The sequence below is a fragment of the Haliaeetus albicilla genome, chromosome 12 (assembly GCF_947461875.1).
Source record: "Haliaeetus albicilla chromosome 12, bHalAlb1.1, whole genome shotgun sequence".
NCBI classification, from domain to species: Eukaryota; Metazoa; Chordata; class Aves; order Accipitriformes; family Accipitridae; genus Haliaeetus; species Haliaeetus albicilla.
The window spans coordinates 14,665,768-14,691,760 of record NC_091494.1 but is presented as its reverse complement, the minus strand read 5'-3'; the positions used below and the strand labels follow the sequence as shown (position 1 = coordinate 14,691,760).

The 25,993-nt window shown below is 53.3% G+C and overlaps 1 protein-coding gene across 1 annotated transcript; it reads right to left on the bottom strand.

The window, feature by feature from the left end:
• Positions 1–638: 638 nt before the first annotated feature.
• On the bottom strand, positions 639–25,167 carry ONECUT1 (one cut homeobox 1). The gene is made up of 2 exons (XM_069798214.1): positions 23,678–25,167; positions 639–8,641 (listed from the first exon to the last, which is right to left on the bottom strand). Exons 1-2 carry the CDS (start codon positions 24,756–24,758, stop codon positions 8,349–8,351), a joined length of 1,374 nt encoding a protein of 457 aa, XP_069654315.1. The 5' UTR covers positions 24,759–25,167; the 3' UTR covers positions 639–8,348.
• Positions 25,168–25,993: the final 826 nt, after the last annotated feature.

The window sequence follows — 25,993 nt, the reverse complement described above, 5'->3', positions numbered from 1 at the left end:
CGATGGGTAATCTCTCTGATCAGATCCCCGGGAAAAGACCCCGTGGGATTACAGAGCGCGGAGGCATTAACAACAGTGACAGGAAAGGAATACAATATCCCTTTAAACAATTAAATATTGATCCTGCGGGCCTGAGGTGGACTCCATCACACAAAAGGAAACACCTCTGTGAATTAGTTTGGTGACATCCCTACCCTTAGACGATATAAAGGAAACCAAGATTATTTGCTTCACTTATTTTCTTAATGTTTCTTCCCTCAATTAGAGAAGCGCATCTGGTATGAGCCGTGCTGGCCTTTCAGCCACTCGGCGCTTGCTCCCCCGGAGCCCCCCGCGCCGAGCACCGCGGCGGGAGCTGGGACGGGGAGCCCAGGGGGGCTGCGGGCGGCTGTGGGGGGATTTGCTGGGGGCGGGGGGCTGCGCCCTCGGCATGAATGGAGGGAAGAAGACACGGTGCCGTGAAGCCCGAGGTGCCATTTCGTGCCCCGCCCCCCGTGGGTGTCCCTCCTGTGACACAGCCCCACGCCGCCCGTCCCACGGGAGACCTGGGGCCGCCCCGCGGGGCTCACCCGCTCCCCTCGGCGCAGCCGGGTGCCTTGTGGCTGCACGTGGAGGAACAAAAGAAGGCAAGAAATGTCTAAATTTAAAGTGCTGGAAAATCCAACCTTTTATTTACTACATTTTCGTGACTACATAAACGCTGAAACATTGTAACGCTGAAACATTGTAACACTGAAAAGCATGATGACATCATCACTTGCTTTTTTTTCTTTTTTTTCTTTTTCTTTTTTTTTTTTTTTGCTTAGCAAACACAGCAGATGATATTGCACGGCATAAAGTGAGAACAGTAGCAAAGCTTAAAAAAAGTAACTTAAGGAAATCTTAACGCAGTACAGGAGATACTCATAACCAAACCAGAATAATGCCTAGCGCATTACACTTGTCGTCGCTACACACAAAAATACAGAAGAAGAAGCGCTTGACTAAGAGAGAGATTGAGGAAATATTAGCAATCGACCGTAATTAGGTACAATAATCACTTAGTCTGAAATGCAGATGCAACGCATAAACTACTACTGCTTCCTAACGGGCAAACTAAAAATGACAGCAAAGTTGTCTTTTATCAAAATCTTCGCTTTGTTTTCTTTTTAATTTTCTTTTTTTTTTTTGGGGGGGGGGGTGTCATGTTTGTTTCATTGCTCTGGAAGAACTCCCTCTTGCTCTTGGAAGGTTTCCTACCTCTACGGATCTGGGACCTGTGATTGTCTCTGCCGCCCTCTCTGCGCGGCGGCGGATGGAGCTGACGTGTAGGGGGGGCTCGGGGGGCCGAGGGGGCCGGGGGGGATCGGGGGGGGCCGGGGGCCCAGGCTCCCGCTCAGCTGGGGCTGGACTGTGGGCCAGGCGTTACGAAGACAACTACCGAAGCACGTAAAAGACAATGCTTTAACCTTCGTTTTCATTTAATACCGGTGTTCGGTTCAGACTGCAAAACTAACGCGGTTCCACAGTGAGGGTGCAATAAACGCAGAACAGACCGTGAAAAATCAAACTACCAGAACAGGAAAAGAAACCATGTCTTCCTAAGTGCGGTTCCGTCCAGTGCTCGATGGCTCCTGCTGGATTCGTAGCCTACTACTTTGTCTCCCCCCTCCACGTGAAGCCTAACCCATTGCACGGCATTAGTTTACGTATTAAAAGCAGACATTTAGCCAATGCTTGCCAGCAGACCATTTAATGATCCTGCATTTCAGAGCGTCTTTATTGCCCCGTTTCAATACTCGAAGTATAAAAATGTACCTAGAAAGTGTAACTTCTGACCAAAAGCTCAAACTCTGCCCTCGTCCTTCCCTCCCTCAACCCCTCCGCTATCCCCCCAAAGGAAAACAAGGTACACCTGGAGCTCGGCTACTGTGCGGGGAAAGGAAATATTTACAGCCATCACAAACCATGTCAGTACACAACATTCAGTTGAAACAGAAGCTATTCTTTACGCAAAATAAAATACGGGTGAGTGGCATCCTATTTTCTGTGCCATGATGCCATCATCAGCTTTGCAGAATTATCATTGTCATTACTCTTTCTTTTTGCTTTTCAACTCAAAACCGCTTTTTCCTCCCTCGAGCCGCGGGGGAGGCCGGGGGCGGGCGCAGCACCCCGTCCCCCGGGAGGGATGCCGCACGGGTCCCTCCCCGCTCGCCCGCAGCCGGAGCCCGGCCGGGGCCGCAGCTCCCGGGGGACCCCAACCCGTCCTCGCCTGGGGACCCCGGCCGGAGAGCAGGTGACAGGGCGGTGGCCCACGGGCGGCGGCCCATGGGCGGTGGCCCACGGGCGGCGGCCCACGGGCGGCCCAAGCCCTCCAGCGCTCTCCGAGCCCGGCTGGCCCGCCCCGTCCCGTCCCGTCCCGCCGCCCCTCGGCCGTCCCCTGCGCGTCCCGGGGAGGGGAACCCCCGCGGGTACTTGGGGGGCTGGCGAAGGCCTTTCCGTGAGCAAGGTTTCCAAATTCAAGTTAGCTTTTCTCCCGAGGCTTGCGCCCGCTACTTGCGCTACCCGTGCGAACGGCGAAGGAAAACAAAAACTCAGCAAAGTCTCTCACAAATGCCAGTGCTTTTAAACATTAGACGACTTTTAAATTCTTTGGATGTGTGGGTCTCACCCACAAAGCAACCTTTCTAGAAAAAGACAAATAAATTAAAGGAAAAACACACTCATAATGCCTTTCTGCTTTCTAAGTGACAAAAGTACTACCTTGAAACACTCATTTTGGCATGTACAAGTTGGGGGGAAGGGAGGCCCGGGGGGATAACCTGGCAGTGTTTGTAACACGGGTGGAAGTGCATGCCAAGACAAGGCTGAAGATACACCCTGCAGTCAAGAGAAGCACTCTCCTTCAGTTCATCTCAGCATCAAGAATGAAAAGATTGTAACATAAAGCTTTGGCCATTTTTGAATCTACTATATACAATTATTTTTTTTTAAACTACATAGTCATAAATTAAAGCAGTGATTAAATAAGCGTATACAAAATGTAATTAAATTAAAAATCACAGCACATTATAGAGAAAAAATAGGAACCATTTATCACAGCAGAGAATATTTTTTTTTTTACCCTGTGAAAAGAACATCGACTAGCAAACACAAAGCGTCCTAGTTGAAACAAAAGAAATCAAAACCATGTTTCCCTTTCTTGCATTCATTGCAAACAGCGGTCTTTACCCACTTTAAAACATTCCCAGGAATAAGATCTTCCTTGAGTATAACAGAGAAGTTCTGCCAAAAAAAAAAAGGAAAAAAGAAGAAACCCAAACCCAAACCGTACGATATAAAAGGAATATACAAACAAAAGAACCCCTACAAAATAAATAAGAATTATAAAGCTTTTTTTAAGTAACCTTAACAATTATCAAACTAGTAAGTTCTGCCTTATCACATAGACTCTCTATACAACATAACCCTAAAGATTTATTACTATGAGGTATTTGGAGGAATTGGTAAAAGCGATGCACGGCCTGTCTGGGCTGAGGGACTCAAGCTGCTCTGGGGGAAAGAAGAGGGAACCTTTGGTTTGTCAGCAAGAAAGTGGAAAAAAAACATTTTCCTTTGGTATCAAAGAAAGTTTCATTGCATGGTTGCACGGCAAAAAGCACCACGGTGAAGAATTATTCCTTTTTTCATTAGTGGCCTTTCTAACAGGCTGAGGTATTCAAAGAGTATAAGGTGAGAGATAAAGAGGTCAACAGCGGTTTAACACTTTGGTTCAAGCAAGGCACTCGTCCTATGAGTTTACAAAGTTTGCAACATGTTTGCCTAGAGCTTTATTATTATTATTATTATTATTATTATTATTATTATCCTTACCATCGTCAGTAGTAGCAGTTGTAGCAAGAGAAGTATTCGTAAGGTTATTAGCATTACCATTAAGAATGAAGACAAGGTTACACGCTGAGTGAAGGTGAGGAAGGGGGATCGAGGGGACGGGGGTAAGAAGGAGGATGAGTTCCCTTTCCAGACCGAGGCCGTGCATGAAAAATCTTTGGTATTCTTTGGTATCATCAATGTGATTAAAATCACCAATGGAAATCGAGTGAGGTAGCGTCTTTGGTTCACACTATAAATAGTAGATCTTTACACACTTTTTTTTTCTTTTTTTTTTCTTTTTTTTTTTAACACGTGGAAGTAGCTATTCCTTACCTTTTGCTTCTTTGTCTTTAGCAAATAGTTACCAAATGTATTGTAAAGCTAACCACACCACAATAATAAACCAGGAGGCTAAGCAAAGTCTCAAAATTAGCCCCTGGGCCTTTGAATGCACCCAAACGCAGCGAGATAGAAAAGGGTAAGTGCTTTCTCTTTGTTTGCTAAATGCATAGTTTTCATCCTTATGTACAAAGGAGGAGGAAGAGGAGGAGGATAGGAGGAAGAGTAGTAGAAAGAAGGACCGTTTTGGGGGGTAAAAATGTCTCGTTTACAACTCAGGTGAGGAGAGGTGTCCTAAGACTCTTTGGTATAAGCTCAGCTGCGCTTCCGAGCCCTCCAGGCAGCGGCAGCCCCCCCGGGCAGCGCCCGCCGCCACCGCGGCCTTATCCTGAAATCCCTCTCAGGAGAAGAGCGGTGCCGGCGGGCAGCCCTGGGGCAGGTCCCGTGCTGGGGCACCGGGGCAGCCCCGGCCACTTTGGCCGCTTGGGAATTTGCTCCTGGCGTCGGTTGGAGCAGGAGCAAATTCTCAAGCCCAAGCCCCGTTGCTGGCTGGCTCGCTCGCTCTTGTTGGGTTTGCTTTACCTGAGTAAGGAGAGGAGGCTGAGGCCCCGGGAAAGCGATGCGGGGGCTAACGTGGCGCTATGGGTCGGTCTGAATTTTTTTTTTTTTTTATTTTTTTTTTTTTTTCCTGGAAAGCTAATAATGCCATTTACAATGGGGATGGATGCGGACAGTTCACCTCTTGGCCAGCCTCCCCTCGTGGGTCACTGCGGTCAGGTTTGGATGCAGCCTGTGAGCCGAACGCGCGTCCCTAATGCCCTCTCGCCCGTGGAGTCACCCTTGACTGAAGCCCCATCTCCCGATGCTCCCAAATTGTTTCAGGTTCTGCTCCCTCTCCTAACCCTTCCTGGCAGATGTTTAGGTCCTTTTGTTGAATTTGAAACTAATTTCCCTTTTGTCAGGAATGAAGCGAACTGCAAGACTAACACTACTAAGAGGACAGAGACAGGCTTTCCTCCGTAACGTTAAGCGCAGCATTAGAAAGCAGCCCCCCTTCAAGGACGCCCTGCTAAGGACTGGCAACGATCCGAGCCGGGGAGCACCGGGTAACCTGTCCGTGCTTCAGTCGGTGCGGCCGGGCAGTCTGCTCAGAGGTAAAACAGCTTTACAGGTAGAATGAGCAGTTCCGTAGTTATTTGCTTCATGTTTCGAAAGGAATTAAAGAAAAGTGTGTTCTTTGCCTATTCAGAGTATGAGGCGCATATTGCTTATGGGAAGAGTGGTTTTGTTCCTAATGGCTTATAAAAAACCAAAAAGTTTATAGATACTTAAACAGACATGTCAAAAAACCAAAACACTTAAAATCTCTAACTTGTGCATCAGTTTTAGTGTGTGTGGATATACGTGTGCGCATGTATACATACATACACCCCATAAAAATGTGTGTGCGTGTACATATACACAGACCTATTCAGGGGCTTGCATGTGTGTGTGTCAGAGATCCTGAAATTGCATATTGGGTGCAAATTTAATGCTGGTATGAAAGTTCTCTTTGGTTTCAGCAAGTAGTCTCTAAAGACAATACAATGGAAATACTAAAAAATGCGGCAATGTACTTTGAATTTCCCTGCATTTTTAAACTCTCAAGTTTTAAATAAATAAGGCTTTCTTTTCTAAACTATAGATACGTTACAAAGCAGTGTTTTGCTGGAAAAAAACTAAAATGTTAATTATCACTGTCCTTTATTAACCTTACACTAATGAGACTGCATTCATAAGACCTTATACGTGAGCTTATTAATGCTTCCATGTCAATTAGGTCTCTGTGGGGATGCAACACTTTAAAAGAAAGCTCGCTACAATTTAAGGTAAGCTAGAGACTCAAAAAACTCACAGATTAGATTACATTTTCATAGACAACTGCTTTGTCAGTCTTAAAGTAGGTTTAACATACGGAAATGTGGAGAAATATTCAGTGCCAAAAATCTTGGGTTTATTTCACTTTATTTTAAGGAAGAGATATTTCAGCTATATTCTAAACACTTACTGGAAATTAACTGTATACCCTGAACCTTGACTAGACCCTGTCCTCTTGGGAAATAACTGGTGCTACAAAGTTGCTTAACTTTGATGTCGCTAGTATTTTGAGTGGGCTTCATCCCAAAAACCAGTATCTGCTATTATTGACAGTGGTTGGATTCTAGTTTACCTTGAATTTTCCTTTCTCTCTCTCTTTTTTTTTTTTTTTTTTTTTGTAAAGGGTGTAAGTAAGATTACGTATTTCTAATCCTTGCATTGGGCCTATACCTGCGTATTGGGTTACTTTGGAATTTAATATACCTAGCAGAATTACTACAGTAATTTGAAGCACCGGTTAGAAATCTAACAGGCACATGTATGGTTTTTTAAGTCTATTTTGCCCTTACACTAAAATTTAATATGCAGATGTTGCACGCTTTTCTTTTTAATTTTATCTGAGTAGGAATGGGATGATTTCTCTTCTACGGGTCTTTTAGCAACAGAGCATTTAAAGCTTTTCAGCTACAAACTTGAAACTATTTCATGCATTATCCTGGTTAATAGATGAGCAAGAAAGAATGCACAGGACAAAAGCTCAGCCTGCTACACACAGATACGATGCCACAAAACATCAGGCTGTATCGGTGTCATGGGAATTTTGCTATTGACTTCAGAGGCAGCGCGATTCAGCCCTCCAAAAGCACTACCAGAGCTCCTGTTGGAGCTCTTCCCACCAACATTAACTGATGTCGTACCACTGTTTTCAATAGGATAAGACCGCGAGCCTTCAAAGCTCTTGCTACTCCTTTGCCTAGTAAAGTCAATAGGTAAAAAAAAGCTCACCAATGTCAATGAGTATTGATCAGATGCTGAGCCCTGTGGTTTTACATTTCGCAATTCTCTTCATTTTTGCATGCAAAATGCCTCAGGTCTCCTGTTTGCAGGCTAGATGGCAGAGCTGAGCTGTATTTATATACAGCGCACAGTTTGCTATGGGCTTCCAGCAGTATCAGCCTGGGAGAGTGTAACAAGGGGATGCACGCACGATAGCTACCGCACTATCTTATACGTGGCTGTAACGGCCCCTTTTTTTTGCTCCCGTTGAAGTCAGCGACAGAAAGGCTCACTGACTTCAGTGGAAGCAGCATCCCATTATCAGTACCTGTGCTCTGACAGGGGCTGCGACCTCCTCGGATGACATTCTTTCTTGCCAATCATGGAAAGAAACAATAATGTGGTTTTACTAATCGCAAATAACAGTCTTGATTACAAGTTTTATGTGTTATACAGTTAGATTAGTTTATACCTATAACTCTACATAGTATTTTGTGTAAAAATAGCTTTGGAATATTAAAATCATTGCAATAAAATACCTGCAATATAACTATTAAATGTGTTCTTTGGTAGCTAGTCGATTTTTTTTTTATGGATGGAATAGTTTTCCTTTTTTAAATCTGAACATTCCTTAACAAACAAAGAGAATGCACTGGTTTAGGTACCATTCAAAATTTCTTTGCCTAGTTTGAACTTGTTTCCAGGCATTGTACCGGTTAAGTTCAAACCATGAAACAGCAAAAATCACACTACCGTTCAAATGAATTCAGACGACTCCACGCTTTGTCAGTCGTGCCATGGCACAACCCTCTCTGAAGACCAGCCCTGACTAAGTCCCTAACCACTGGCGTGTACGCAGTACGGATACACTATACACCTTCATGGCAATTGCTGTGGAAATGAAGAGCCATATCTGAAGAGATGTCCATTCAATGACAAGAAATCACTATGCTCCAAACCACTAAACAGCCAAGTACGGTGAAGATGATCATGGGCGAAGGTGTAAGACCAGTGGTCTGTTTCTCTTCTCTTTGCGTTCCGTTTCATTCCCTCTGTTTCGCTTTCTTCTTCCTCTCCGTTTTTTGCAAGTCGTCGTCCTACTAAAGTGTGTGTCTTAGAACAAAGTCATAATGCAGGTGAAGTAAGTCTTTGGTTTCTTTGGACTTATAAATAACATTTTTTTCAAATAGTTCTAAGTATAAACCTGCTATCTTGAGGTCCTGGTCTGTCTTTATTTATTTATTTATTTATTTATTTATTTTTAAAGCTTTTCCACCGAGGTTTAGTTTGTGGTTATTCCTTCATGCTTTGGTACAAGTGCTTGATGAAGAAGATGAGTTGCCTGAATTGGAGCTGCCCTCGTCTTGCCACTTATCCAGACTCCTCCTCCGTGCATTCATGAAAAAGTTGCTGACGGTGCTCAGCTCCAACCCGAGCTGCTGGGAAATGGTGATTTGTAATTCTTTGGACGGACGCTTATTTTCCTTGAATATTGCATGTAGAGTTCGACGCTGGACATCCGTGAAGACCAACCGAGGCTTCTTGGGTGTATTCCCTCTATCCTTCCCGTGCTCTTGCTCTTTCCTCTTGCATGCTGCAAGAAAGGGGAGGACAGTTAGAGAGGGCTGGCAGAGGAGTGCACGGGCACACAGTACAGGACAAACTAGGGAAAAAGGCCTGTTCACGTCAGCTTCCAAATTTGGAGAAGATGTGAGACACTTAATTCTCTAACTTAGAAACTATCAAAAATAGAAGGAATAGAAGTTAGAAAATACCTTTGTCGTTGCCTGTTAAAACTCAGCAAATGCTATTATTGAGAGCTTACATTTTGATAATGCCCATTAGTGCTGGGAATTTAACTATGTAATATATCCCTACGAGGTAGAGTGGAAATTCACTGAGCTCTACAGTCAACCTTGCCCACCTTTTTTACCTTTGCTATTTGTTGTCAATCCATTTCTGTAGCTTTTTATTGGCTGAGAATAAGGAACTAGGAGAGACCAGGATGGTACTACAGTCTTACAGGCCAGATGATTATGTATTCCGAACAAAATAAACCATGTTTTGACATGAAGAACAATGGTATAGTAAATCTTCCTTATAGAATTTCACTTTATTTCATCTATCATCCCTTCCTTCCCTTTCAGAATGTAAATTTGCTCTACATTACTAAAGGGTGCTTGCAATTTGAAATCTGCCTTGCAGGTCACCTGCCAGGGAAGATCCGATGGGATGGGAGGGTGACTCCCGGATTCCCCCGCCAGCCTTTGACTCTCTGCCAGCTCATTTTCTTCGCATTTTGCTAGGATAAAGGTTTCCTTGGGAGGACAGATTGCTCTGTCTCACATTCAAGAGAGTCTGAAGTTGTCTGTTTCCCCTTTTTTCTCTAACAATGTCCTTTAATGCTGATTTAGAGATGTATTTCTGAAGGTAATATGGATGTTCTGTCTCTCTGCCTGTCTAGTCCTGATTTCTGTGGAGAACGGTGCTGATTATATGAAGAATTTTGGGAGTGCCCACCTATTCCATGGTTATTGGAATGAAACCAGCAAATTACTTTACAAAGATCCTTCTTACATCTTTTATTGCTACCGAGAGGCAGCCTTGGCATGAGGGAGGTATAAAAATAGTCATCCACCTTTTGTACTTCAAGAAATAGCAACTGCACAGATCAGCCAGCAAGATTCAGGAGATGCAAAGGCACCTTCTGCTGGCCCAGGCGGGCAGGGACCAAGACACTGGCATCTCAGCTCCCTCTGAGGAGAAGCTTTTGAAGAGTTCCCTAGCAATATATATTCCAGCTACACATTCTTTCATAAGCAACGACACATCCATCAAACGGACTGGGATGCCAAACTCGTGTCTTCTACAGTTATTTTTATCTGAAAACCTTTGAAGAGTGCTTTGAAGCTACATCCTGACCTCTAAAACACTGTGGAGCTTCTGGGCTGAAAAACAGGTTTCCTCATGCAAGCGAGCCCCCACTGAAGTCAAGCTGCTGAATTCACTGTGGGGATGAGTGCCTGATGATACATTTCTGCATCCCCATTGAAAGTTAACATTGACAACTCAAGGGTTAAAAATACTTTTGCAAGAATAGTCTGTTATTTACTGATAGACATTAGGAATGAGGAGCAAAGAAGATACGAACAGCATCTCAATCTTTTATGTACGTCTAACCGTTTGATGATCAGAAGTTCCCGTGAAAGCAGCTGCAGAAGCTCGGCTCTGTAACAACCTCAGCCTCCAGCTCTGACTCTGTCCCTGTTAATGGGCTCATGCAGAAAAGGAGACAAACCAAACTCATGTAATTTTTGCCATGCCTAACGCTGCATTTCTGCTCCTTCTGCTTTACACCTTCCTTTTTCAAAGGCTACACAAATTCCAGCTTTCACCTAGATACTCTGTCCAGATCATCGTTTGTCACAAAATCCTAACTACACAAATGGTGTGATCCGAGTCAGCACTGTACGATGCTTCAGTGGGAATCGTCACACCACAAGTGACAGTCCCAGCAGTAGATACAAAGCTAGTTCAATTAGCACCGTAAACCTCAGGGTTTTCAATCACAAACTAGTACATGAGTTCTCTGAAATCACAGAGAATAACAAAAACCCAACCGCCTATTGTGAAACTAACTTGCTTAACACCTTGTCTTCCTGAGCTTGTGCTCATCTCCTGAAATGTAGTGTTCCTGAATAATTATTTCCCTAGAAAATGTCCCAAAAGTTACAAGACACCTTGTTCCTCAACTTCAGTTGTATCAGAGACCACATCATCACTGCTAGTAACATCACAGAGGAAAGAAGAAAGTGCTCATTGCTGGGGAGAACAAATAAATGCTATCCAGTCTATGATACAAATACGCCAATCTTACTATTTTGCAAATAAAACTTCATTTCAAGTCCATCAGAAAGCGAGAGTTGAGGCTCCCAAGCTGGGAGCCGTCCCTTCCTCCTGCAGGCCAGGGTCGCCTTTATTTTTTGACAAGCTATCATGCGGATCGTTGGTTTCCTAAGGCTTGGTCCACACCCAGTTGGAACAGGTGAAGATATGCTCCAGTTTAGGCTACGAAATAAGACAGTTCTTATCCTCACATCCAAGTTGGAGTTCTTCGACTTTGAATTAAGGACGAACGATGCATGGATCCAGAGAGAGTGAGAGAGAGGCTCGGCTGCAATTTGGGACCTTATCTGAGACACGAAGACCCACACGCAACAGGTTCAATCCTCCCTGGACACAGTAGAGCCCCAACAAGTGAAACTGGGGCAGCCACTGCCCCTAGCAGAGCAGCCCAGCCGAGCCCAGTTTGGATCCTCCCGTACCCCTGGTGCCTGCTGAGCAGCACACTGGCCCTGCCTCTGCCCAGCATTGCTGGCAGAGCCTTCTTCCACCTGGGGAAGAGACTGGGAACAAAATAGGGATCGTTTTCAGGCAATGCAAAAGTTTCTTTCTCAGCTCTACTCCTGTTAGCATTCGCCAGAGGTAGATTGAGGGCAAAAACTTTCCAGTATGCTTAATTGTTCAAAGAGCCCTTGCAGACAGTACTGCCAGGCCTCGGGTTGTGAGCAGCAGGTACCACCTCCCATCTTCTGCCTTGTCCAGGCAGGAATATTAATAGCACTTAAAAATAAATAATGGTGATAATGAAAAACCGTAATAGGGTTTCCTTACGATCGTTTTCCCTGCACTGGAGCCAATCAATTTTCATAATAAATAGTAGCTTCCAGCTTGCCAGAGAACAAATGTACACCACGGGATAAAATCTGCTCCAACGTGAGAGTCTATCCAGAGCAGGCACAGAGACCGGCCAGCTCACGCTGCGAGGGCTGACAAATGGGGGCCGTCCAGCAGGGTGACAGCAGCCTGCGCTCAGCCCAGGTCACGTTCAGACAAAGCGGCTACGCCTGCTTGGGCCAGGTCCTCCTCTAGTGCCGGCAAGGGTGTCCGCTGAAGTCAGAGCCCCCAGAGACACCGACTGAAACCCTTTTTTGGAAAAACACCAGAGCCCGCCTTCAAAACTGTTTATCGCACACCTTCATCTGGATTTTATTTTACATAGCAGAAGATAATAGAAGTAATCTGCACTGATGTCCTTCACGTGCCCCTGCCCGTGAGCACTGTAAGCGGACTCTCTCCCACAGCACAGAAGCTGAACTCAGGCGCTTTGTTGGGTGCTGGGCGGCCCAGAGGTGTGCACCTCTCCCGTGGCACACCCGCTCACACGCTGCCCTCGCACGCTGCCTGCTGCCCTTGCACGCTGCCCTCTCTCCCCGCTGCAGGCAGCCGTGCTCTTTGTCTCTGGGCTGCCCCGGCTGAGTGATGCTCCTTGTGATGCCTTTTGAAAAAGCCTTAAGAAAGTCTAGTTAAGAAAAAAGCAAAGCAGAGGATAAAGAAAGAGTCGCTCTGACTCTGGCAACACACGTGCCGATATGACAATGTAGTATTATCAGTGCCAGAAGGAGCCTTATAAATCCACTGCTGAACTCTGGCCTCTTCCAGTCACTTCCATCTTCCTCTGCCCTGAGCAACAGATATTTTTGACACTTGCAATTCTCCTGATACAGTCCATCAATCTATTTTTGTCTCCCTTTGTTCCTTCTGAGTTGCACGAGGGATTTGGCTGAGTTAACTTGCCAAACCTTGTAAGGTCTGTACATCTCAGTGAGGCCCGGTTGCCTGCGCATGGTACAGAAGCGAGGGCTCGCCGCTGCAGCTCCCTCCACTGTCTATTGCCACTCTTCTGCGGCACCCGGCTGGCCTAGCTGCGTGCAGCAAGGCGGGATCAGTCTGCCTCTGCCGGAGGTGAAGCAGGATCGTGTCCCCTGTGAAAACGCACTAATTGCATCTTTAGGTTGAGATGGCGAAGAGGATATTTTGCCCACCTGTGATGTGAACTGCACTGTTCTGTCAGTCTAGAAGTCAAGATTACAGTAAGCTCAGGTGTTAACCCTGACACTTGATCTAGTCTTTCATCCCTAGAGGGTGGATTTCTTTCTAAAATCTAAGGAAAAAAACCCCTGATTACCATAAATCAATTTTCAGGAGCACTTGGCGCGTACACGTGTGCCTAGCTGTATCTGGCAAACACAAATTTTCCTTTCTAAAAACCAGAAGCAAAGAATGAAACCAGTAATACTCTCAATAAACCTGCTTTCTGCTGGTTTGTTCTGGGCACATATAATAAAATACCACCACAAGTTCTGCTGGCTGCTTTTCTTGAAAATTGGCACCGGAGCAGGGGGAATGACAACAGCAAATCCTACTTGGGCAAACCTCGCCCCAAGCCCTGTGGCTAGTTGTGAGGGCAGAGGACCACTCTCACTGTGAGAGGCATTGCTCAGCTGGTGGCCCACCACGTTGCCATCACTGAGTGTGTGCTCTCAGACACAGGATGGAAAAGTGGCAGATGCTGAGGAAGAAGAAGGTGGATTTAGGGGGTTTCAGACCTGTCATCGAGCGCGCCGTGCCCTTACATGCACACCGACAGGCTGAGGTAGCGGCCACACGTCCGAAGGGTCACACCGCTCACCAGCTGCCAACAGCAGTTCCCATAGCTCCGGGACAGGCACACGCAATGGCCACGACTGGGTTTTTGACCGTACAACGTGGCTGGAAAGGGAGGAGGGACACAGGGCAGCAGGAGGGGAGCACGCCTGCCCGAGTGCACTACAACAACACGGCATTACAGCTCCTCTTGGAAGGGAAGAGTGCAGTCCCACCAGTGCCTCGGCACGAGTCTTCCCCCCACCGTGGAGGAGGAAGCCAAGGTATGCAGTGGGTCTCTGCTTACAAGGAGCCCTTTTTCCCTCTGTTTGCACCCAGAGTGGGTCCAGACCAGCAATGGGCAGACACACACACAGTAACGTCTCCAGCCGTGCTGAATTCAGAGCCTGGTTGACATGGAGAGGAGACCACATGCTGGCCACCAGTGATGGGACGCAGGGCCTTTCACCCTGAGGTGACAGGTCACACTTCCAGCTCTGGCCCAGGTCACTGCTGACCACAAGCCATTATTACTTGATGGCCATTGAGTGCCCTGTACGAGATGAGGCCGTGGTCTTGGTTCAGCTCCCCATGAGCAGGTTCACACCATGCTAATTTCCATCACATTTGACACATTATTTGACAACAATTAGCGCCATGGCTGGAAGGTTGAGCCAGATGCTGCAGACAGAAGGAGTCTGTAGGAACCCATTTTGTAGCTGAAATGTTGATTTTGGGGAACAAAGAGGATTGGGGATCTCTCACAACTGCAGACTTGGCTCTGTCTTGCCTGAGGAGGCACTTTCTGGTTGCTTCACATCAGAAGGTAAACGCAGCACTGAGCTCTGGGGTCTTCACCACCACCCTCACTGGACTGGTTTAGTTTTGAGGACTGTCTCACCCTTGCTATTCATGAATGTTATATTTGCTTCAGACAGGTAGGAGAAAAAACCCAACTGCTTTATGCTTCTCTCAAAGACTCCAGTGCAAGATTCCCAGAAAGCAATGGTGAGTTTACAAGCCACCAGCTTTGTTGCTGTGGGTTCAGAGCAGTCACCCTTCCCACAAGTGGCAAAACCACAAGAAACGATGCAGCCCGGCTCAAAGAAGTGATGACAAAAGCCCTGCATTTCTGCATATGCCATAGGAGAGACAAGGAGACATATTTAAGACTGCCTTGAGAGAGTTCTCAAAAGTTTTGTGATGATCATCTTTTCCCCTTCCTCTTGCAAAGCCTAGTCTTTTAGCTGTCGCAACCTCACATGGACAGGACATGTCTTAGAGGCATAAAAAACCCTTTTAGAATTCTCTCCTTACAGGTATTTTCTAATCTCTATTGTGTCAGGTCTATGAAGTCTAGAACCTGCCTCAGCTACAGTCTGAACTGCACCCACTAAGACCCTGGGAATCTCTTTCTAAAGCACCTGCTTCTAGTTTTGAAACATCACAAAATATCCAATAACATTTTTAAAAAGTGAAAACTCTTCACTGGTACAAGCTAGAGAATATCCTAGAGGATATTTTTCTGAAGGAGGCTCTACCTTTGGGTGGAAAAGGCAGCAGGATTTCCATAGGAGGTTGAAACTGCTTAAGGACTTTGGCCGTCAGAGATAGTCCTAATCACGCTGGCTGCAACAGCTCAGTGGAACCAAGTAGCCAAAAGTTTATGGTAAATTCATGGTGATAATAATACATAATAAAGTGTGATAAGCTCCATCCTTATCATGGGAATAACACCTCTGGAGCATGCAGAGAGACACACAGATGACAGATCTTTCCTAATTATCAAAACCTTCCTATTTAGGGGAATATGAGAACAAGATAAGGGGCCTATAAGACATATGCTACCTGAGGGCAGACTTCACCACATCAACTAAAAGCAAGCAAATCCATTTGGCCTGGACGAATAACCGCAGCTGCTGTGTGCCATTCACTGATACATCGCCATTTGGTGGTCCCCTGCACTGCCCAATCCTGCTCGTCACTGCCCTGGGGCCTTTGAAAGCACCTGGGAGATGGGATCCCTCTGGAAAGGTGCTGTGTGAGACAGAGCCTCTGCACGTCAGGGCAGCTCGTGGCCACGTGCTCCTGCTGTAGCAGGTAAGCCGACAGCACTGATGCTGCCAAGAGCATTCCCAAAAGCTTCAACGCGCCATAGGATGAGGCCGTTCACACATCAGTGATGAAAGCCTACACGGGTGACACAGTTCACTGGTTGCTCCCCCAAACTCTCTCCTTTCAACTGAAGAGAGTATAGGCTATTCTGAAATGTCTGAACCCACATCAATTATTTCTTATTATTACTCCTGGCGCCGTTCAGCATTTTGCACTTGACTTTCTAGTGATTTGCATTTATGCTTATTTAGAGTGCAGGTGTATCCATCTACTCGGAGGTCATTTGATCTGTATCTTATTTCTCTGCCATCAAGACTAGGCAATACTCCTCTTGTTGTTTCATAACATGAAAAGAGACAAAAATACGTTCCTGTACGGGAAGCTCACAGAATGACATCAACCTGCCAACATATAGATCCCAGCTGAGACAGAATGGTAAACATCTCACTCCTGTGCACTGTATTAAAACGAGTGACCTTAATTTGCTGCCCCTGGAATAATAAAGTGAATCCGACTAAGGAGCGCTGACTCAACAGTTTGGGATTCTGGGGTTTACACAAAGCGCTGATGGATCTGTAACCACTCGCGTGAGCCAACATCACCATTACCGAATATGTTGCTAAGTGGATCAATCAGGGGAAAGCACCCGATTTTCCCGCGATATCATTTAAAGTAAACGTTAAATTTCTTTAGCTGGGTCTTTAGTTAACCATATTACTGTGACAAATATTTCTTTGTCTAGCATAAGTAATTAGAATTTAATCACTTTAACTGCATCTTAATTACCCCAAATGAATTGAAAGGACATTTAATAGCAAAGATTAAATTGCCTTAATGAACGATTTTTGCGACTACATCAATATTTTAATCGGGTTAGCCCTTCCCGGCGCCCACCCCCCCCCGCCCCGCCGCAGCGGCGGAGGCAGCCCCCGGCCCCTGGGTGGCGCCCGCTCCTCGCCGCTGCCGCGGCCGCTGCCCGGCACCGGGGGCTGGGGGGGGCCGCGCTCCGCTCCGCACCGCGCCGCGCCGCTCTGTACCGCACCGCTCTGTACCGCGCCGCTCCGCCTGGAAACGCCGCCCGCTCCGCAGCCCCCGCCGCCCGGCCGCTCCCGGCTCCGCACCGCAGCGTCGCACCGCGCCGCGCCGTCAGGCGGGGGCTGCTCCGCCCCGCCCCGCCCCGCCAGCCCCGCCCCGCCCCGCCCACTCCTGCGCGGGTTCGCGGGGCCCCCCCACCACTGCAGAACGGCGTGGGAGCTGCCGGGCCGGGGCGGCGGCGGAGCTCGGCAGCTGCCCGCTGCCGCCGGCTTTGAACGGCGCAGCGGGAGCGAACCCTCCCGCGGGGGGGGGCCGAGGTGCGGCCGCCGAAAATAGAGTTTCTCAGCGGTGGAAGTGACGCAATCCCTTGCAAAACCTTCACCGGGACGTTAAGGGTGGTCAGGTTTACTTCGAAACCCGGCCGGCTTCTCGGGCTCCTTTCCTAAGGACCTACCTGCCCGTTCCCGCTTCCCCTGCTCCAATTTTTAAGCCCTCAGTCAATTCCGACACCGTATGTCAAAGTAGCGAGATATGCCTCGAATGAACGAGAAATACGGCAGCGATGACATAAAGAAGTTCCTCCGTTTTGGGGGGCGTTACGGCAGCAGTGTGGCAGCCTGCCTCCGCGGGGGAGGGCTGCGCGCCTGCGGGAAATCCGCCCGCGCCGATCGCACCGCCTGTGGGTAAGTTCGCACCGACGGATCTCGGATGCACGTCTGCAGTACTGCCGTCCCTTAAAATCATCCGTAACCTTAGAGCGGGTTCACTGCAGCAGCTTCTGCACCGAAGTCGCTAAGGAAGAGGCCGATTTAACACTTCTAGCTATTTGAAGCAGCCGCATTCCTAATGGTCCACCAGGAAGTGCTCGCACACCCCGACGCCGAGGTTACTCAGTCCGCAGCAGCTTGCGATGCTGCTTACACACCTGCGAAACAGCAATCCAGCGCGTTTTAATTGCCATTGGGGCTGTACATAGAACGTTACCGCTCAGATTTCCTATCGCCCTAAAACGGGACAAAATCAAAGCTACTGTTGAGCTAATAAATTGTTCCTATAAATTCAGCATCATAAAACTGACTTCCTCTTAAGCAAAATGGCTTAAGTGAGCTGCATTTCCGTAGAAAGTCAGTAAGCGTCGGTCGCTTCTCTGTCAGTTTATGATTTATCCAGATAGACGGATGTTTGAAATGCGAATCAACTTTAATCGATTTGATCGTGGAAGCACCCGACATGACGCCATGCTAGGTCCCCGCTCGGTCCTCAGGAAAAACTCCCCTCGATGCCTGCAGTCTTCAGGTTAAAGTCACCAGCACTTCGGCAAAAGCTCCTGCGCTTAAAAGCCACCTTAGGTCTCCCTCGAAACGAACTTGTCCCTTGTATGGAGGTTACGGGGATCCTTCTGCTACGCAGAGGACAGGGAAAGGCCGCCTGAGGCAAAGCGTGAGCTTTGGTTTAGTGCCGGTACGCGCACACACACAGGCACCGATGCATTCCCGGCCCGTGCGTTTCCGGATAATTTTGTCTCCATCTCACCGCCGCGTTCCTTGCCGGCTCTGTAAAGGGCAGGGGGCACAAGCCCGCACCCGGCTGCAGCCCCGGCAGCGCCCGGGCTCCCCGCCGGTGGCACCTGCGGCGGCGGGCACGGTCCCGGCTGCCCGCACCTCTCCTCTCCTCCCGGGGCAGCCCGACCCCTCCGGCTCGCGGGGCCCGGTGCTGTGGGCAGCTCGCTTCCCCTCTGGCCGCGCACCCGTACGAAGACGCCCATCCCCAAACCACGTCCCCTACGGAGCGCCGGGAGCCGAGCCGGCCCCGCGGGCGGACCGAGCAGACAGCGGCGGGGCGGGGCGGGGGGGGGGGGCAGAGCCCGGCCCGCCCCCCCAGCAGCGCAGCCCTAATTGCCACTAACCGGTGCGGCGCCGCTCCCCACCGGAGCCGGCAGCCGCGGGGCGGCTCGGCAAACCCCTGCGGCCGGGCTCCGGGCGGCCTCGTCCCCGAAAGGCGAGGGCTGCCTTCGCCCCGGCCCGCCGCGGGGCTCGCCCGGGGAGCGGGGCTGGGCCGCCGGTAGCTGTCCCCGGTGCTGAAGCCGGGCCGCGCCGCGCCGCCCGCCCTCGCCGCGGGGAAGCGCGGTACCCGCGGACGGAGGCAGCCCGGGCACCGGCGGCGGGGCACCCCGCCAGGACGCGCCCCGGCCCGCAGCGCTCGCCGGAGCCGCCGCCTCCCGGCCCGGGGGAGCCGCAGCTGCCGCTGCCCGGTGCTGGCGGGCGAGGTGCCCGGGCCGGCGGGGCCGGCTCCCGCCCGCCGGCGGTCAGTAGATGGCGCAGAGCCCCCGGGAACCGAGGGGGGACGTGCCAGGGCTGAGGGCGGCTCGGTGGCCCTGGCCGGTCGGGGCGGGCCAGGCCGGCAGCGCGCCCACGGCCCGGCCGTGCGGCCGCCCCCAGGGCGGCCCCGGCGGGTGCCCACCGTCGGGAGCGGCCCCGTTTTGAGGCTATTTCATCCAAACGGCGGCGAGGGTGGGAGCGGGGCACGGCGCCCCCCGCGCCTCCCCGCCACGCGGCGGGTAATTAAAACAAACAAACAAACGAACGAACAAACAAGCACGGGCCGAGCCGTGCTACGGGGCTAGGACGGGCCCGGCGCGGTGCGGTGCGGAGGAACGCGGCTCGCCGCCGCCCGGCCCCGCTCCTCCTCCTCCTCCTCCTCCCGCTGGGCAAACATTAACCGAGGGCGAACGCGGCTGCGTGCGACCGGCTGTAAATCAATCCCGCCGCAAGGACACGGCCGGCAAACAAGCGGGGCTCCCAGCGCCCGCTCGGCTGCACACCGGCCGCTGCGGCGGCGCACGATCGCGCCGGGGGCTGCTCCCCGCCCTCCGATCCCACCGGGCCGGGGCACCTTGCCTCGGCCCCAGCACCGCGCAGGCAGCCGCGGAACGGCCGCTGTCGCCGCCCACGGTGCGCGGAGCCGTCCCCGCGGCCGTCCCCGCGGCGTCCGGGCGGCCCGCAGGGCGGGGAGGGGCAGGGCCTCTCCCCCGGGGCCCGTGCCGCGCTCGGGGGGTCGGCGGCGAAGCCCCCGGTCGATGCCCTCCGCCTCCCTGATGCAAATGCGTTTATGCAAAGTCCCCGCCGGGTAAATATTAAACAGGCCCTAATGAGGCAATGGGGGCCGGGGCGCTGCTGGGGCCGGGGCGGCATCGACCTTCCCCGGCGCACGCTGCGGCGGCCGGCGGGGCGAGAGGTGCAAACGGCGTTCATTAGATTTCATATTTAATGTGGAAAACGCTCTGATTACTGTATCGATTTCTTTACAGTTAATTTGGCGAGAATTTCTCGCCGGCTTCCCAAGGCTTCAGCTTAGCCGGGGTTCACATTGGGAGGAAGAAAGAAAACGAGATGCAACTGTGCAAGATAACAGTCAGGTCGCAGGCAAATATCGAGCAGCTCTGGAGGGATGGGCTGCCACACACACCATCCCCCCCCGCCCCGAGCCCCGCGGGCGAGCGCGGTTCCCCCACGGCCCCCGCTCCCCTCGCCCGGCTCCCGCCGCCCCGGGACGGGCCCGGGAAGCCCGATGGGGAAGCCGCCGCGGAGGGGCCCCTTCGGGACCAGCTCCCTAGAGGGTGCACCTCGGCGAAGAGTACTCCCTCCTGCAGTAGGTCCAAAGGGGGCCCTGAGGTCCCCTACACTCCCCTCGCCCGTTCCCCAAACGTGTCGTTGCGGCGTTTCTCCCCTGGGCGCTTCCCTCCCGTTCCGGCGGGCAGCCGGCGTGTGCGGGGCCGGCAACCGGCCTTCAGGCAGGTGCGTTTCTAATAACAAATGCCTCGAAGCACATTATTTTTTCCTGAACAAGACGAGTCGGTTTTTGCCTTCTTTATCCCCTCCTCCTATTGCCCCCCTCCCCCCCCCCCCAAAAAAAACCCCTGAATTAAATTCACCCTTAAATCCCAGCAGGCTGCAGAAGGGCTGTACATTTTCTTTTAATTGTATTTATTTTTTCGGTATCCCTTCACTGCCCTTCCAAATGTCGGCGAAGGCAGAGGGGAGGGGGAGGGAAGACTAACTAACGGAGAAACAGCCAAATAGATAAATATTCAGTGAGAGAGGGGGAGAGAGAGGGGGACAGACAAAGGAAAAGAGAACAGAGAGGAGAAGGAAGATGGGATGAATAAGATGGAGGCTGGAAGAGGTCAGCTTTGCAATTAGCAGTTCTGCTTACATTTCAAGAGACAGCCCAGGAAGTGTCAAGACCTCAATCCTGCTTCCATGTAACTACCAATTTTTCCTCTATTTGTCGGAGCTTCTGTAATCTGGGAGGTAGGAATCCCCTAGGGATGGCTGGAAGGGGCAAATACTCAAGACAAAGTGCTGGGCAAGACGTCGAGGCCTAAAATAAGCAGGCTCCATCCCCCTCCCAGCCGCTGCCTGCAGGAAATCAGAAAGGGAAGAAACGAAGGCGGCGAGGGCTCCGCTCTGGGTATTTATCCACCTGATAATTCTCTAAACGCCCGGGAGTGAGTTATAATTTGGACGTGAAATTTAATTTGCGTCGGCTGGAGTAATTTATGATATTTTGAATTGATGTTCATACATCAATATCAATCGGGGCAGATTTTTACCACTTAGTAAGACCATCGCACATTCTAAACCTGCACAAAATAAAATCGATCCTTTATGCATTTACAGCGGATTGCCTGCGGCGCAGGACGGGCAGCGCGGAGGGGCGCGCAGCGCGACGCGGGCTGCGCGGGGCGGGGCGGGGGGCTGCGGAGGCCGCCCCCATTGGCTGGGACGCAGCGCTATGCAAATGACCACGTGCTGCGGGGCTGCCGGCGCCCAGGTGGGGCAGCGCCGGGCGAAGCCGCGGAGCCCCCGGCAGCGCGGGGAGAGCCCCGCGCCGCCCGGGCCGGCTGCGGGGGGCGCGGGGACGCTCGGACGCGGGCGGCCCTCCCCGGCTTCCCGCCCCCCGCCTCCCCGGGCTGCGAGCCCAGTTTCGCCCCGGGGAGGCCTTTTCCGTAAGGTGCCAGCTTTCGGGTTTCATCGGAAAGGGAAGGCGGAATAATGAGGCTTTGTCCCTCTAACGGGATTACCGGGATCCGTTTATGCGAGGGCAGCGCGGGGGGTGGCTGGAGGAAGGGGCGGTTTGGGGGCAGAAGCGAACAATGGGTCTCTCCGGACCCGGCAGCTGGGCAGAGCGCGGCCGTCCGCCGGCAGAAAGCGGCCGCGCCGCGGGGAGCTGCCGCCTTCCCTCCCGCCGGGGCTGGCAGAGCTTCCCGGCCGGCAGCGCCAGGGAGGGGATGCCAGCAGACTCCGAAGAGAGGGGTTGTTTCCAGTATCGATCTATGCAAATGAGCGGAGATTCAGGTCGACCGAATTGTCGTAAAAAAACGCTCCAAATCGAAGAAAGTTCGCCTTAGCAATCGTTACAGGGACATGGGAAACACAAACTCCATCCTCCTCTCCTGGGCAGCACCAGCAAGACGAGGGTTTTCTCCTGGCGGGGTGGTTGTTGAGGAAGGGAAGGCGGAAAGGGCATTTTCTGAGAGCTCAGACCTTTGAAACTGACTCCGCAGGAGTGGAAGCCAAAGAGAGCAACGTCCTCCCACCGGCGTGCACCGCAGGGCCAGCTACAGCAGAGGAGGGGGATCCCGCTACGGGCCCTTCCTAGCACCGCTTTAGGCTTCAGAACCGAGGAGCTTGGCTGAAACCAGGCAAGGAGCACGGGGGTGGCCCAGCCGGGTCCCCGCACCGTCGGGAAGCGCCTCCCGGTTCCCACCGTCGTGGTAGTCGAAAGCGCAGGGACCGTTTGTGCATTTGAAAGGAGAAAGAGTTGGCCCTTCCCTTATTTTTTGGCCGTGAAACGGATCAGCGAGCCCGGCTCCGACTCGGATTGACCGTCTCTCGTTCTCCGGGGACAAATTAATGGAGACCTATCACTTAATTAACAAACCCTCACTCAGGGCGTATTAAAGCCGGGCTCTGCACTGGGAGCGCAGGCTGGCGGGTTTGGGGAGGCGGCGGCGGCGAGCAGGTACCGAACGGGACGGCAGTCTCCGAGCAGACAATACGGGAGCCGCGCTCGGGAGCACACCGAGCCAGCAAACGCTGCTCTGGAGCAGCGCGGAGACACGGCACGGACTGCGTGTCTCACGCAGAGGCATCCACGCGAAAATTCAAACTCCACGGCCTAACGATAATTACAACCAGTTACAAAAAAAAAATAATAATAATTAAAAAACACCTAACGATTTTAGCCCACGGCCTTTCTCGGCCACCACTCACACGCCACGCTCGTCTCGTTTGGCGGAAAGCCCTACGCCCAGCACACCTAACCCAACCCGAGCGGGACGCGGAGCCAGCGCCGGCGCCGAGCCTCGCCGGGCGCTGCCACTGGAGCCCGCCGCCCCCAGCACAAAGCAAACGCACGGACTCCTCTCGGCGGTGCATTACCGAGGCTCCAGTACCGGCCCCGTAGCGGGCCAGTACCGGGCCAGGCCGTGCGGTGCGCGGGTCCCCGCGCACCGCACGGCCTGGCCCGGTACTGGCCCGCTACGGGGCCGGACGCCGAGACAGCCGCCGGTTAAAGCACCTCCGCCTCGCCCTGCCCGCTCAGGGCAGCCCGGCCGCCGGCCGGTGCGGGGGTCAGCGGCGCCCCGTTACCGGGCACGCTGAGCGCCGTCCCGCCGGCGACAGGCGAGCCTGGCGGGTACGCCCCGCCCGGGATAACGGGGAAAGCCGGGGCGCCGCAGTGCGGAGCCCGAGCCCCGGCTCGGCTTTGTCTGGCGGCCGGAGGCGCGGCGCGGAGGAGCCGGCCGGTGCCGGTGCGCGGAGCCGGGAGAGGGAGCGGGGAGAGGAGAGAAACGGAGCGGCGGAGGAGGGCGGGGGGGTGGTGAAGGCGGGGGCTGCTCTTCAGGGGCAGGGAGGGATCGGGGCGGCCTGGGCCAGGCCCGGGGCCCCAGCCCCGCCGCCGCCGTGCCCCGACCGCCCCGCAGCGGGCTCACCTGCCAGCCGCAGAGCAGACATCCGCTGAAACTCCGGCTCCTGGAGCCACTTCCACATCCTGCGGAATGTCTCCCGGCCGGATTTGAGCTTGCTCCAGGGCTTGGGGTTCCTCAGCAGGTCTGAGAGGGTCCCTTGCGAGCGGCACAGCACCCTCTGGGCGAAGATAGCCTGGGGGATGCTGTACCGCTTGAGCTCGGTGGTGATCCTCTGAGCTACTTCTTTGGTATTGATTTCTTCCATTTGCCCTGAATTACTTCCACTGTTGACCTGCGAACCAGTTACGGAAGGGTTTTGCTCCCTGGCAGAGCCCAGGATCTGCCCGTGGCTCTGGGCGTTCAAGTGGGCATGGGGGTGGTGTGGGATCCCGTTGATAGGCACCATGCCAGCGGAGGTGGGGGTGAGGTGTTGGTCGCCATGCCTGGCTAACATGGCAGGGTGGTGGGCTTCAAATCCGTTCGGGGTGAGCATTTTCTCGGCGGGCATGGTGGCACTGGGGTGAGCGTAGTGGGGCAGCCCTTGCTGGGAGTTGTGGATGCTCCCCAGGCCCGATCCGGACAACGGAGAGAGGCTTTGCCCCATGCCGGTAACATCCTTATGGTAGGGGGTGTAGAGATTGTTCATGGACGCCAGACCCCTCTCGTCCCGCATGAGCGTGAAGCTGCCGCTCACGTTGCCCGGTATCCGCTGGTGGGGGTGGTGGTGGTGGTGGTGGTGGTGGTGGTGGTGAGGGAACTTGTCCGAGACCGTCGAGATGGGAGGTAGAGGCTGCAGAGGGGTTAACGTGGTGTAGGTACTGCTCATGCTCATGCCGGGGGGTGTCTCGCAGGCCATGGTCATGGTGGGGTGCAGGGGGCCCGTCAGCGCGTGGTCGGGCGGCCGGTGGTGGTGGTGGTAGTCGCCGCCGTCGAGGATGGACGCCATGCCCATGGAGCGCGGGTGGGCCGGCAGGTGGCTGCCGCGGTGGGCCACCGCGCTCCGGTGGTGCGGGCTGCCGCTCATCAGGTCGGCGGCGGCGGGCACCGGCTCATGGCTCACCCCGTGCAGATCGCCGATGTTCTCCATCGCCAGCTGCGCGTTCATCGTCGGCCGTGCGGGCGGCCGGACCGCACATCTATCTGGTGGGCGGCGGGGCGTCCCGGAGCTCTTCGCGGCGGCCGCGGGCCGGTTCCTCCCGCGGGCCGGCGGCGGGCGGGCGGGCGGGCGCTGTGGGCTGGTGGCGGTGCTGCTGCTGCTGCCGCCGCCGGGCTGGTGGCTTTTCCTTTTTTTTTTTTTTTTTTTTTTGGCGATTTATTTATTCGGGTTTTTTTTCTGTTGTTGGATGACGCCGTCGGGTCGGTTCTAGGGCCCCCGCTCCCTCAGGCCAGGCTCCGCAGCCGCGGCGGGTGTCTGGCCGCGTCCCTCGCCATCTCTAGCCATGGCTCTCACTGCGCTCCGCCGTTTGGACACCGCTCCGCTGCTGCAGCGGCGCGGCCGCCGGCCCGGCGCATGCGCGCGGCGCCCCCGCGCCGCCCCCGCCGGGCCGCCCCCGCCTCCCGTGACGTCACCGCCCCTATTAAGGAGGCGAGCCCCGCGCGGCGGCGGGCAGAGTCGGTGGTGCTGCGCTGCCCCGCGCCGCCGCCCCAGGCCCTAGTGCCCCCCCCCCCCCCTCCCCCCGCACCGGGCACAAAGGGCCGCCCCCCCACCGCACCCCGCCTCCGCCGGGCGGCCGGCTCCCGGGTATTAGGGCTGCCCGCCCCGCCCCTTCGGTGACTCCGCGTTTTCTGTGAGCGCGGAGCCTCCTCACCTCGCCGTGAGCTTCCGGGGGTGAGACCCGGGGCGCCCACGGGCTGTGCCCGCCGTGTTCCCCGCACCCCCCGCCGCGTTCCCCGCACCCCCCGCCGTCTCCATCCGCGGCGCCCCGCGGCCGCCGGCCCGGGGATCGCTCCTCTGCGCTGCCCCACCGAGAAACTTCCCGTTACCCGGCCTGGGAATGGGCGCCGGGAGCCCCACGGCGCCGCGTCCCGGCTCTGGCTGCGCCTAAGCTCTTGTCCCGTGAGCCCCCTCCCGCCCGCCGAGGTCCCGCTGGGCCCAGCCAGGCAGTGCGATGGGGAGGGAGAGGGACCCCCACCCTCCAGCCCCCGCCGGGGGACCCTGAGCGGCCCCGGGGGCCGTGCCCGACGGCGCAAGGCGAGCATATGCCCCGAGGCGCCCAGCAGCCGGACATGCCGCTGGTTTTCTTTTATTTTTTTTTCCCCCAAAAGAAAGAAAAGGAGGAGGAGGAGAAAGAAAAAGCGAGCCCACCCGCCAGCCCCCCTCGTTAGCTAAGGTGTCTTTAT

Coding starts and splice junctions, on each gene's coding strand:
- ONECUT1 (XM_069798214.1), bottom strand. CDS start 24,758: ATGAACGCGCAGCTGGCGATGGAGAACATCGGCGATCTGCACGGGGTG. Junction 8,642..23,677: donor GTCTGCTCTGCGGCTGGCAG/GTGAGCCCGCTG, acceptor CCTTTCTTGCAG/CATGCAAGAGGAAAGAGCAA.